Source organism: Myodes glareolus, chromosome 18 (genome assembly GCF_982192425.1).
Source record: "Myodes glareolus chromosome 18, mMyoGla1.1, whole genome shotgun sequence".
Taxonomy (NCBI): domain Eukaryota; kingdom Metazoa; phylum Chordata; class Mammalia; order Rodentia; family Cricetidae; genus Myodes; species Myodes glareolus.
Genome location: NC_142043.1, coordinates 38,496,422 through 38,509,157, shown reverse-complemented (window position 1 = coordinate 38,509,157; position 12,736 = coordinate 38,496,422). Strand labels below are relative to the sequence as shown.

General features: G+C 47.6%; 1 protein-coding gene and 1 long non-coding RNA gene across 51 annotated transcripts in view; one reads left to right on the top strand and one right to left on the bottom strand.

The window, feature by feature from the left end:
* Map4k4 (mitogen-activated protein kinase kinase kinase kinase 4) overlaps positions 1-3,936 on the bottom strand; it is a 145,013-nt gene extending 141,077 nt beyond the window's left edge. For 13 of the 50 annotated variants that reach the window (XM_085679595.2, XM_085679584.2, XM_085679597.2 and 10 more), the window contains exons 1-2: positions 3,742-3,932; positions 3,447-3,512 (exon numbers count right to left, since the gene is read on the bottom strand). In XM_085679595.2, the coding sequence (XP_085535721.1) occupies positions 3,447-3,512; positions 3,742-3,798 (123 nt within the window). In that variant the 5' untranslated portion in view covers positions 3,799-3,932. Of the gene's footprint in view, positions 1-3,446; positions 3,513-3,741 lie in introns of all 50 variants that reach the window. The other 37 variants (XM_085679593.2, XM_085679600.2, XM_085679591.2 and 34 more) reach the window with 7 other exon arrangements.
* Positions 3,937-6,862: 2,926 nt separating this feature from the next.
* Positions 6,863-8,417, top strand: LOC148119119 (uncharacterized). Its single transcript, XR_015735416.1, has 2 exons — positions 6,863-6,981; positions 8,285-8,417. It is a non-coding gene; the product is annotated as an uncharacterized LOC148119119 (long non-coding RNA).
* Positions 8,418-12,736: the final 4,319 nt, after the last annotated feature.

The following is a 12,736-nucleotide window of genomic DNA, read 5'->3' as shown; positions in this document are numbered from 1 at the left end:
TAATTTATGAGTATTTTTCTACACAATCATCCAGATAACTAAGGCTAGAAAATAATTTCTCTGAAGAAAATATAGTCTTTCAATTTATTTATTTTTTTTTTTACCTTTGGGGTAGGCATGTTATATGCATGTGTGTCTGGAGCACATGCCTGTGCTCACCACCCAGAGGACAGAGGAGATCCTCCTCTGTCACACCCTGCCTCATTCCCGGGAGACAGGCTCTCTCAGGGAACCTGAAGCTAGACTGGAGGGCAAACCCCAGTGGTCTTGCAGCTTCCAACCCCACAGAAACAGGTAACCCAGCTTTTCACATGGGTGCTGGGGATTCGAACTCGTCCTTGTGCTACTACAGCAAGCATTCTTGCCTGCTGAGCTACCTCTCAAAGAAAAGACTATAGATATGGTTCAATCCTACCAGGCCACATCCTCACAAAGTCATCTTCAAAGAAATCTCACTTCATTCAACACAACCCCCTCAAAACAAGCACCCTACCTCACTCTGTTCCTACCAAACAGAGGGGTGGGTAGGGTGGCCTAGGAGGTAAAGCACTTGCAGCACAAGTCTAAGAAGGCTAGGAGTTCAGATCCCCAGCACCCAGGGGGCATGGTGACCCACGGTAACTCCCCATGTAGGAGGGAGAAACAGGAACCCTAGAACAAGCTAACTAACTAGAGCAGCTAAACTGACAAGCTCTGGGTCTAAGTGGAGAGCCTACGACAAGATGTAAGGTAGAAAACAATCAAAGACACCTAGCATTAACCTCAGGCCTCCACATGCCACCCACATACATACCCATATATGGTGTGTACATATACAATCACACACATGCATATATATGTATGTGTATATATACACATATATATACACACACACATATATACACACACATATATACACACACATATATACACACACAACTATACACACATACATACACACATACATACATGTGTGTATATATGTAGAATATATATAAATATATACACGAGTGTGTGTGTATATATAAATAGAAAATACAACACTGAAATAGAATAGAATTCTAGGACGTCCAAGTGTTTAACCTAAAATGCTTAAAACTTATAAGCTGTAATAAATTCGACTCTTAATAACCTAATCCCAAAACTACCCCATGCCAAGCAAACAAGAAAAAAAAAATAGTAACTAAACCATTCTGCACAACAGTATCGGATCTAGAAACTATGCATTTAAAAGGAAAAGGAAGCATGCCATTTCTAAGAAATTCAAGCTCCTGTGCCTGCTAAGTGGCAAGGACTAGGGCAGGCTGGGCACGCTAGAGAAAAATCTGATGGGTATCTAAGTGTGGAGTAACATTGTGACAATGTTTAAAAAGAGGGAGGAAACACTCCAGTATTTATCAATAAAATGTTATCTTAAGTTCAAGAAAAAGGAAAGGAAGAAGACTATAGATGAAACAGAATCAATGGTGGGCTATTAAACTGTGATATAAAAACTGTGCGCTCTTGAAAACTTCCTCAAAGATGAGGGGAAATGTGTGGCTGCCTGGGAGGAAAACCTTAAGCGCTACTTTGTTATCGTTGACCTGCAACTTCTATGTCTTAATTCCTTAGATTTGCATAGAGGATACTTCAGCTGCAGAGGGTGGAGTCCAAGAACACCGGAGACTGTATCCCTAACACTCCCCAAAAGCAATGCTTACCAGAACCTTGGGGTAGGAAGGGTGGGGCGAAAGAAGAGAGGAGGAGAATAATAAAAAAAAAAAAACCTGCCCAAATTCACACCACCAAGTGTCCACCTCTTAAAACTAATTTCATCGGGGCAGGCCTTTTAAACCGCACCAGGGCCTTCTAGCTGACTCCACTACCACAGCCTCCAGGCTGACCCAGGGAGACCCGAACAATCCAACTACTGTGTAACCAGGTCAAAAACAATCTCTGGCTAACTCCCTTGGAAGAGTCTACTCACCACTCAGAGTTGGCCAGAGAAACTGGGTTAGAAAAAAACCAAGCAGCGCTTAAGCAAACACCAGGGCTGGGAAGCAAGCCTCTAAGCCAGTTACCAGCCACTCTGAGTTGCAACACAAGCTTTTCCAAAATTTTCCAAAGCCTTCCAAACTCAGCTGAGCCCAGCAGGCTGTTAACAGGGCTGCCTTTCAAATTCAAAAATCTGGCCCGGGCCCCAACAGTTAACCAACAAAACACGCTAATTCACTTGAGATCACCTAAGAAAATGGACTCAAGTTCAGACCACGGCCTGTCAATACCAGCATCCAGGTCCCAGAGTGGGGAAGGGGGCACTGAAGCTGGGAGAAGCAATCGGGAACACATAAACCCTATTCATAAAATACAAAAGGGACAATGGAATCCACACTTAATTTGGCCTCAGAAAATGTCTGCAGTCAGCTTCCACCACCACCCCCATTTTTGTGTGAAACAATCACAATTCTTCATGGTGAGCCACAAAGCCCTCCTTCATAAGATAATTTTTTTGTAGCTCAACCTTGACCCAGTCCTAACAACGGGAAAACTCTCCCGGCGAAGACAGCTTCCAGAGAACGTTTAGTAACAAGAAAGAAATCAAGAAAGGGAATTTAAAGTTCTTTCTTTCTTTTCTTTCTTCATTTTTTTTTTTTTTTTTTTGGAGCATGAGCCTTTTTCTAGAACGTGCGCTCAACAGAATGAACGACACAGTTAGGCACATTGGGTGCCAGCTACTACCCAGCACAGACTAACAGTCTCCACAACGTAAAGCAAGAGAAAGACCTGGGGTGTTGGGTGTGAAACCGGGCACCCTCTCTACTCCTCCTCCCTGGCGATCTCAATTACACAGCTGTTACACAGGTTATTCCTGGAATTCAGATTTTATAATCCCCACACTGTAATTCTTCCTGCGCCGGTGACCCAAACACACACTCCCCCCCCAAATACTGTCCGCCAGAAGTGGGCAGGCTGTCCTGAGCTTTGAAAAGCAGTTCCAGGTAACACCAAACTCCCCACGTCAAGTCCTATGGCAAGCACTCTTCAGGAAGAAGCATGACGACAGTTTTGAAGAAGACTCAGCCAGTGGTTGAGGGTAATCACAGGCAAGGCCTGTCTACACTGAATTTTAATTCATCAACCAATGCAAACGCGTGGAGGCCAGATTTGGAGAAAAAAGGTGGGTGGGGTGAAGGGGGAGACCCTCTGGCCATCTTTGAACTCAAAATTCCTTTTCTATTTTGCTGAAGCAAAGTGCATGCCTAACAGTGTAGCTTATTTCCTTTATCTCAAAGCCAGGAAATGAGGTCTTTTAAGGCCAGTCTGAACACAGGCGAAGAAAAAAAATATAAAAAAGCTAGGCGAAACCCCTTTCCCAACTTTGGCCAGGCGGCATGGCCTCCAGTCAGCAAGCAGCGTCTCGTCACCCATTCCCTCGTCCCCTAAGAAGTTTCTCCACGCCACGGGGAACAAAGGCGCCCCACACCGACCTTATAGACTTGTCCATAGGTGCCATTTCCAACCACTTCCACCAGCTCGAAAATCCCAGCCGGGTCCTGGAGAGAGAGGAGGGGGAGATGGTCGTTTTAAAAGAGGGCCCCCAAATGAAGAGCCAGAGCGGGGCGGGGGGATGCAGGGCGGTGACAAAGGCTCTGGCCCCGCCGGGTCCCTGCCGGCCGGGAGCGCCGCTATGAGTCCCGCCCGCCCGGCAGACAAAGGGGCCGCCGCGCCCGCGGGTGTCCGCGGCCGCGGCCACCGCGATGCCCAGGGCGCGGCCACACTCACCCGCAGGGACGAGAGATCGATGTCCACCAGACTCTTCGCGGGCGAATCGTTCGCCATCTTCCCCGGTCGCCGCCCCGAGAGCGACAAGCCGCGGCGGTCAGGAGCTCCGCGGCGCCGGGGCGCGGGCCGTACGGGCAAGGCCGCCGCCGGGGTCGGCGCGGCGCCTCCTCGGAGCGCAGCGGGCGCGGGCCGCGGGGCTCACACCATGGCGCGGCGGCCGTCAGCCCCCCACCCCACCCCCCGGGCGTCGCCCGCCGCCTCAGACCCCGGCGCCCGCCCGCTCGTGCGCGCGCGCCCGCCCGTCCGTCCGCCTCGGAGGAGCGGCCCGGAGCTGGGGCCGCGGCGGCGACTGAGAGTGCGGCGAGCGAGCGCGAGGCCGCGAGACAAAGATGCCGCGGGAGGCGGGGGCGGGGGCGGGGACGCGGGGCAGCGACCGGCGCTTCTGAGGAGGAGCGAGCGGCTCCCCCCGCCTCCGCCTCCTCCTCCGCTGGCCGGGAAAGCGGGCGGAACCCGGCTCTCGCCCTCGCCCGCGCCCGCGCCGCGTGAATATTCAGCAGGGGTGGGGCTCGAACAATGGCGGGGCGGCGGGGACCTCCGCGGGACGGCGGCCGGGCCCTGGGTGGGGCTGGGGAGCCTTCGGGGCCTTCCCGGAGGAGGTACGGGGCTCGAGGGAACGCCCCTGCCTCTGCTAACAATGAATGGAGAACTGCGAGGAGCCCCACGGCCGCGAGGCCACGGACCCACGCCGCGCCGGGGAAAGGGTGTGCCCGAGCGGGCTACGGGACCTACGTCGGTCCCCACCCACCTCTCCCGGTTTCCCCCTCCGCCGCCTATTGGTCGCGGAGCCCCTCGTTTCCCCTTTCCCCACCGGGTTTTCCTTTCCTTTCTCTTTTCCAGGCTCGATTTGTGACAAGGTTGCAGTTAGAGGATTCACTGAGCATCACTTGACCGCCAGGCCGACTCCAAAACAGCCCCTGTGATTGCTTGTAGCTGTGTTCCTGACAATGGGTGCCAACGAGCCCCCTGTTTGGGCTCTAAAGCCGGGACGGTGCTTAGTACCTGGAGATCACCACGGCTCACCAAACGGGCTTCTTCCAATACAATGGAAGCAAGTCAGCTAGCCGGTTTACACACTGTTTCATCAAGTCATCTTTATCACATTTCTGGACCAGCCAAAAACATCTTTGGTGGCTCCCTGTTACCTTAGAGCCGGTGTTGTCGGGAGTCACCCCAGAATGGCCAGGTGGTATTGTAAAATCGCCGATTTGGCACATGACTCCCACATATAAGAAGCCTGAAATGGGCCTGACGACTTAGCAGATGAAGCAGAACTTGGTGTTCCAGGGTGCCAGGCTTCACAGACATGGGCATCTATTGTCACTAGCAGCCCTGCACCTACTTCCTTGCCACACACTCATGAACCGATCTAAGTTAGGCAATAGCCACGTTATAGCCTCGGAGTGGAAAAGCCAAAATACTCTTAAGTGTTTTACACAACCCCATTAAGAGCCTAGTGTGGAAACGGAGTGGGAATGCTCTCCTGTATTTATCCAAAGTTCAAGTCAGCTGCACCCAGAGAATGTCCAGCACTCCCCTGCTTCCTGCTAGTTTACAGTCTAAGATTTTTGACATGGGACTCCATTGTAAAGTTCACTTGTATTTGAAACTCCTGATATCCATTTATTAGAAAATTCATAGTAACAGGTGTTTGAGAATTTGTTAGTGTTCTCCCTCTCTTTCTCCCCTCCCCCTCTCTCCTTACCCTTTTCTTCCCCCCACCCCTCGTTTCTCTATGTAACTAACAGCCCTGGATGTCCTGGAACTCACTCTGTAGACCAGGCCAGCTTCGAACTTACAGAGATCCTCCTGCCTCTTCCTCCCAAGTGCTGGGAGAAAAGGCATGTTCCACCACCCGCCAGTGTTTTTGTTTTTAAATTTGGTTTTGTTTTGGTTTCTAAGACAAGGTATCACCCACGCCAGGCTGGCATCATACCCACTAAGTTAGCTAAATATAGCCTTAAACTCTGGTTCTCCCAGCCTGGTAGGATTAAACCTGTGCACAGTTTATTCTGTATTGGGGATTTAGTTCAGGGCTTTTCACATGCTAGGTAAGCTTTCTTCTGAGGCTCCTCTCCACTGGCTCTTCGTGCATTTAAACGGTTTTGTTTTGGTCAACAGCAATGACATTTTTTTTAATATTTATTTATTTATTTATTTATTTATTTATTGTGTATACAATATTCTTTCTGCATGTATGCCTGAAGGCCAGAAGAGGGCACCAGACCTCATTACAGATGGTTGTGAGCCACCATGTGGTTGCTGGGAATTGAACTCGGGACCTTTGGAAAAGCAGGCAATGCTCTTAACCACTGAGCCATCTCTCCAGCCCCCAGCAATGACATTTTAAGTTGTTCCCCTGAGACGGTTAACTTACTCAGAGAACTAAATCAGCGCACATCGCTGAACTTTCAGATCATGCTATTATTAATAATAATATAGTGGTGCTCTTAATTGTCCTGCTCCACACAGTGGAAAATAAAATCTGAAGAAGTACCTTGTCCAAGGTGTACAGTGATCACTATCCAGATATAGTAGTTTCCCCCCAGCTCTTTCCACAGGTTAGCATCAGACCCACGACATTGAGGCCTACCTCATACCACTTCCTTCTCGTCTATATGAATTCCTCCCATCACTTCAGAGCCACCACATCCTACTATAAGTCCCCCATCCGTCCTAAGATACAACAGCCAATGTCTCCGCTGAGGCTGTCGTTTTCCACTTCCAGGGCAGTATGCATTATTGAAAGGGCTAGCCAGGGCCCAGGATATCAGAAAGAGTGTCACAGTGTATCCTCAGAGAATTTACAGCTGAGGGGTGGTCATAGGACAGTTTCATAAATACCCAGAACTCAGAATATTGTAATCCTGGCCAGACAGAAAGAGCACTAACCAGCCGTCCTCTGAAGTCTGAAGAAATCAGGGCAAAGCTGAACTGGGCCTGAACTCTAGCTCTATTATTTATCAATTGTGCAACCTTGCTCCTGTTGCTTAACCCCCCCCCCAGTCTATTTCCTCTTCAATATACTAGATAAAGGCAAGAGATAAGAAAGACAAACTGAGAAGCAAGAGCTAGAGCCAGAGTAGTGAGGACCGGTGACTACATCTAAGAGGTTATGGGATGCTAGATTCTCCAAAGACTTGACATCTGAAGGGATTTCAGAGAGCAGCATGGAGGTGAAAGGTAAGACCCTTTCCTCGTGCCTCAGAACCATGCTGACACTCACAGCATATTGCCAGGAGCAGAGGACAGGATGGAGTTTGCTGGATAACAGTGACCAAATGTTTGCTTTTGTACCCAAAACCAACATAAACTGAACCTTTTTACTTCTGCCCGACTTGAACCTCTAACTCTGTGGGTAGGAGCCTTGCTAAAAATGCACAGCCATGCATTAGTTCAGGTAATCAGAGTCAAATACCTTGACCCAGGTACCTTTCGTGTGGTAGCCCTCCATGAACCATGCTTTTTCCTTTCTGAGGTAGCCTTTACCTGAGAATAACTTCAGTCTGAAAATGTTAAGTGGAAAATTCTGGAAATGAACTTCACAAGTTTTAAGCAACTTATTATAGTATGTTGTTATAATTGTTTTACTTTATTATTTTTGTATGCATATATGTAGGTATATATGTGTGTATGCATGTGCATGTGCGTGTGTGTGTGTGTGTGTGTGTGTGTGTGTGTGTGTGTGTGTGTGCTGGGATATTATCTGCATTTTCAGACATCCACTGAGAATCTTGGCAGCTACGTACTGATGTGTAACTAGCAAAATGTATTTCCTTGTGGTTCTAGAGGCTCTATGTCCAAGATGAATGTTTTTAAGTGTTCAGTTTTTACCAAGGGTTTTTCTCGTCTGGAAGACATCCACCTGGGTGCCTGATTAAAGAGAAGAGAATGTGTTCTGTTCTGCCCTGACCTTCTGGGCTTCACCCTTGTTATTTTTTTTTTGTTTTCTTGTTTTATTTTTATTTATATGTATGTATGTTTGTCTGCTTGTTGATATGTACACTGTGTGTGCAAGTGCCTGAAAAAGCCATCAGTGCCCCTGAACTGAAATCACAGGCACTTATGAACCATCTGACATGGATTTGGGGAGCCATGCCCAGATCTTAAAGTTCTACAAGAGCAGTAAATGATGGTAACCACTAAGCCATCTTTAGGTGGCATTAGGTACCACTCTTCTGACTTACCCCAACTTAATTACTTCCCTAAGGAACCTACCTCCAAGTACAAACCCATGGAGAGGAGGTAAAACTTCAACATATGAACAGGGGTAGAGACAAGCTCTTGTCATTAGGTATCTGTGGTGGTTTAAATGAGAATGCCCCCATAGACTAATACATTTGAATACCTGGTTTCCAGTTGATGGAACTATTTGGGAAGGATTTGGAGGTGTGGCTTTGTTCCCAAAGATGTGTCACAAAGGGTAGGTTTGAGGCTTAGAAGACCCATGCCATTCCCAATGTGTTTTTCTGCCTTCTGCTTGTAGATCGGGTTGTGAACTTTCGGCTGCTGCCCCAGTCATTCCTACCTGTCCTCTGCCATGCTCCCTGCCACAGTGGTCATGGACTTCTACCTCTCTGGAGCTGTAAGCCCAAATAAACCCTTCCTTCTATATTGTTTATGCGTTGTATCATAGCAATAGAAAAGTTGCTAAAATGGTATCTGATCGAGCACACAAAATAAACTGAGCTATAAAGGTGGTGAATTAGAAAATCAATACCACCCTGACATTTCAGGTCAGGGAGTAAAATAGCTGTCTTAGATAAAGAAGGAAAACTTGGAAGAGTGGACAGATCAGTCAGACTAGGCAGAAGACTCAGGTCAGGGTCCTCAGCAGAGGCAGAATGTGTCACTTGTCCATCACTGCGACAAGAGCAAGCTCTGTTTTCCTCTGTTCGGGAAGTTTCAGTCCATGATACGTGGGCCGCATTGCTTCTAGACCTACAGTAAGAGGGCAGAGTGGCAGGGAGCCCGGCCAGAGCAGCGCCACTCATCTCAAGGCAGCCAGAAGCAAAGAAAGGAGAAGGAGCAGTTGGGGGTCCCACCAATTCCCACACACACACTGCTTAGTGATCCAGGATCCATACTAGGCCTCACGTTTTAAAGTTCTCCCCACTACTTCCTGGCTTATCTGGGAAGAAGCCAGCAACACAACACACAGGCCTTTGAGGGGCATCTGAAATCACAGTTATGTCAAGGAGTGTGCAGACAGCATCTGTGCAGCCCAAACACCTCTAAACATCCTGCTTCTCAACACTGTTGTGCTGGGGGTTCCGTTCCCAACACAGGAACTGAGTGATACATGCAAACCACAGCCCGTGAGTGACTCCTGAGCTTAGTAGGCGATGGGACATGAAAGCTCATCCTGGGGTATAAGGGATGACAGTCACATCTGTACCCAAGCGCAGAAGTTCTAGGGGGAGCTTCATTATGCAAGGCTGTCTGACAATTACAACATCGCTTTGCTTATTTCTTAGCTTTTGTGTGTTGCAAAAGTATTTGGGGAAATGTACTTTCCAGATCAGAATAGGGCAGTAGATAACATGGATATGGTTTGAGCATTCAAAGTCATTGAGGATGTAGCTTGATTAGAAATAAGTAATAAAAGTACTGATGAGATAAGGCAATTGAATCTAATAAGGAGAAAGATGTTGAACTGTCTTCAGAGAAGGATGAAAGGGGAGAGGTAGGCCGACAGGTCAGAGCGCTTTCTCTGGTGGGCTAGGTGTTGAGAAGATTTACACCCTCTTGAACCTTCAGTTTTCTAACATAAAATTAGAGAATTGGGTAAAATGATTAGCAGATCCTCTTAAAACTTCTAATTTCTGTCAGCCATGTATGGAGACAGCACCATGTGCAGTAAAAGTAACACATGGAGAGTGTGGTAAATTTGGCAGCAAGTTCCCACCCATCTTTAAAAGCCATTTTTGAAGGATCATCGGTATGGTTTGATATGAGAGCCCTTACATAGCATGTGCAAAGCTCTGAGTCACATTCTTAGCTCTGAAAAAGAGAAGGAGACACCCGGGAAATGGTGGGCACACCTCTGATTCCAGTTGTGGAGAAGCAAAAATGAGAGAATCTGAGTTCCGGCCCAGAGTGAGATTTTGTAAAAAAAAAAAAAAAAAAAAAAAAAAAAAAAAAAAAAAAAAAAAAAAATTGCCTTTGATTATTGAAATCAAGACCAAAACACTTTAAACTACTGATCAGATCATTGGAAATAAAGGAAATAGCCAGAGAGACACCCGACCGGGTAGACAGTGTGAACTACAGAAGGTAGATCAAAGGGCGACAAAAGAAGAAGTGATCCCTAGGAGGGACCAACATCCTGTCCTTGCTTCTAAGGCTGTGGGTGTTGGCAGATCTGTGATGAGGAAGTTGTATTAGCGCGGGTCTCCCAAAGGCAGATCCAGAGACATGGATTTAGGTATTGTCAGTTTATTCTCCAGGACCATCCCCCAAAACACACAGGGGAAGGCGTGTGGCATTAGGAACAACTGTGTTCCCAAGCAAGGGATTGCTGCAAACAGCTAGGCTGTGCATTCCTAGCTGGCTAAGACTGAAAACAAAAAGAGAACCACCTAAGATCATTTCATAATGCCGGTGTAGACTGAGTGGTTTTTAAAGAACAGAGATCGGTTGGCGCACAGTTCTGGAGGCTGGGAAGTCCAAGAGCGTGACATCATCCTGCTGCTTCACTGCATGCCAGAAAGGGAAGGGCAAGCAGGTGTGTGCAGGAGGGCGCAGACCCAGCCTAGCTCTGTACCAAGCCACTCTTGGGATGACTAATGCCGTCTGCAAAAGAACAAACTCAGAAAAGTATTAATCCCTCTTAAAGTGACCGCACCCCTCCCAAGAGAAAGCCAGAAGAACAATATCATTTCACCCTGAGTTTCGACGTCAAGCCATAGCGTTTGTGCTCATAGGGTTCTGTAAATGTGGAAACAGTAATCTGGGCGAGGTGGCCTACACCTGCGCACGTAGCTACTTAGGAAACTGAGGCAGGACTTGGCATTTCAGGGCCACCTCGCCAACATCCTGAGACTCATCCCAATCAATAAAAGAAAAAGCAGAATTCTGTTTTGTATTGTTACAGTTTTAGTGGGGAGTGGGGTGGGGACGGGGCTCTATGGGGTAGGTAGGGCTCAAACTCCAGACTAGGCAAGTACTCTATCACTGGGCTACATCCCAGATCTTGGCTTTCCAAATAGAGTATCCTTTTGTAGCCTAGACTGGCCTTGAACTCCTATCCCTCTTGGTTAGCCTCCAGCCTGCTGAGATTAGAGGTATGCACCACCACATCCAACCAGTATACTGTTTTGAGTTCAGAGCAACTTGCACTGTGTAAATCAACCATTTGGAAACCTTGAGTGGGAGTTATTGATGCTTCAGCAGGTGTCTGTGCCCTCCGTATCTACAGTACATACAGCTCCAGAAAGGAGCCTGGCCAGAAGGGTCACTGGGGCTCAGCATCTACTATGTGACAGCAGGAAGAGGATTGTCTGCCCGTTAAAGAGGAGCTTTCATCATACTCAGGTTTATCCCTTTGCAAGGGAGTCAGGCATGGGGAGTGGGTGAGGTGTTTGCTGCGTAAGCATGATGATTTGAGTCGAGATGCCCAGCCCCCACAAAAAAGCTACCAGTGTTTGTGGGGGTAAGTGGCTCTCCATAGCTCATTCACCAGCCAATCTGGCCAAATGAGGGAACTCAGGTAAGACTGAGCCTTATCCCGAAAAATAAGGTGGAGAGTGATAGACAGAGACACCCCCAGCAGTCATGCACACCCACAAATACACCACACACACGCACACAACAACAGTCAAATTTAAAAATGAACTATAAGACTCCAATAGCAGTGAAGCAAGCTCACCAGGGCTGTTGATCAGTTCTTGGTTAATTACAGAGGCTCCCATCTCAAAACTTCTCGAAAGGTGTCCTGTGGCAAAGATAAAGCGGTGAAGTACCAACAGTGAACTGTGGGTTTTGAATGCTGAACTGGGGAGCTGTAGAATTCCTGTCCTCGCACATCAACTCACTGTCATTCCCATCATCGTGTCCATGCCTGTAGGCTTCTGTTCTGTGATGAAACCGTTGAGAAAAGAAGACCAACAACATCAGGTCAAGAGGCCAGGCATGACTGACGGGAGGCACTGACTGGATCCTGATTCTGAGCTATGAACAGCTCCTTGAGATTGCTGGGATTGAGGGGCAGGGTTAAAGGGAAGCGCACAAGGATGATTAAATAGGCACAGTGCTTTTCAACTCTGGAAGCATAACTCAGAACCACAAAAGGCAAAGGCTGCTTACTCTCACCAAATTGCACCTTGAATTAGAACATACTGCTGCTAGCTGCCTGGTTTGTTTTAAAAGGAGAAGGAGACGGAGAAGGAGAAAAAGGAGGAGGAGGAGGAGGAGGAGGAGGAGGAGGAGGAGGAGGAGGAGGAGGAGAAGAAGAAGAAGAAGAAGAAGAAGAAGAAGAAGAAGAAGAAGAAGAAGAAGAAGAAGAAGAAGAAGAAGAAGAAGGGCATGGTTTTCAACTTAGCTCTGTTGTTCTATAGAAAGAAGAAAATGCAGAGAAGGGGGAAGTCAATCAATAGGAAGAGAAGCTAAAAGATTTAAGATCTGGATATGGATTCAACATATCCATTTCTTTTTTGTTTTGTTTTATTATTTGCTTTTTGTTTTCCAAGACAGGGTTCCTCTGTGTAGCCCTGGTTGTCCTGGAGCTCACTCTGTAGACCAGACTGGCCTTGAGCTCAGAGATCTGACTGATTCTGCCTCCTGAGTTCTGGGATTAAATGTGATTGGAGATACCCCTGACCCTGACTCCAAAGTGCTAGGATTAAAGATGTGCACCACCACCACCACCACCACCATGCAGCAATATATGTCACTTTTAAGAGTCACCACCCATTTTGAAATTTCCGAAAACTAAGGA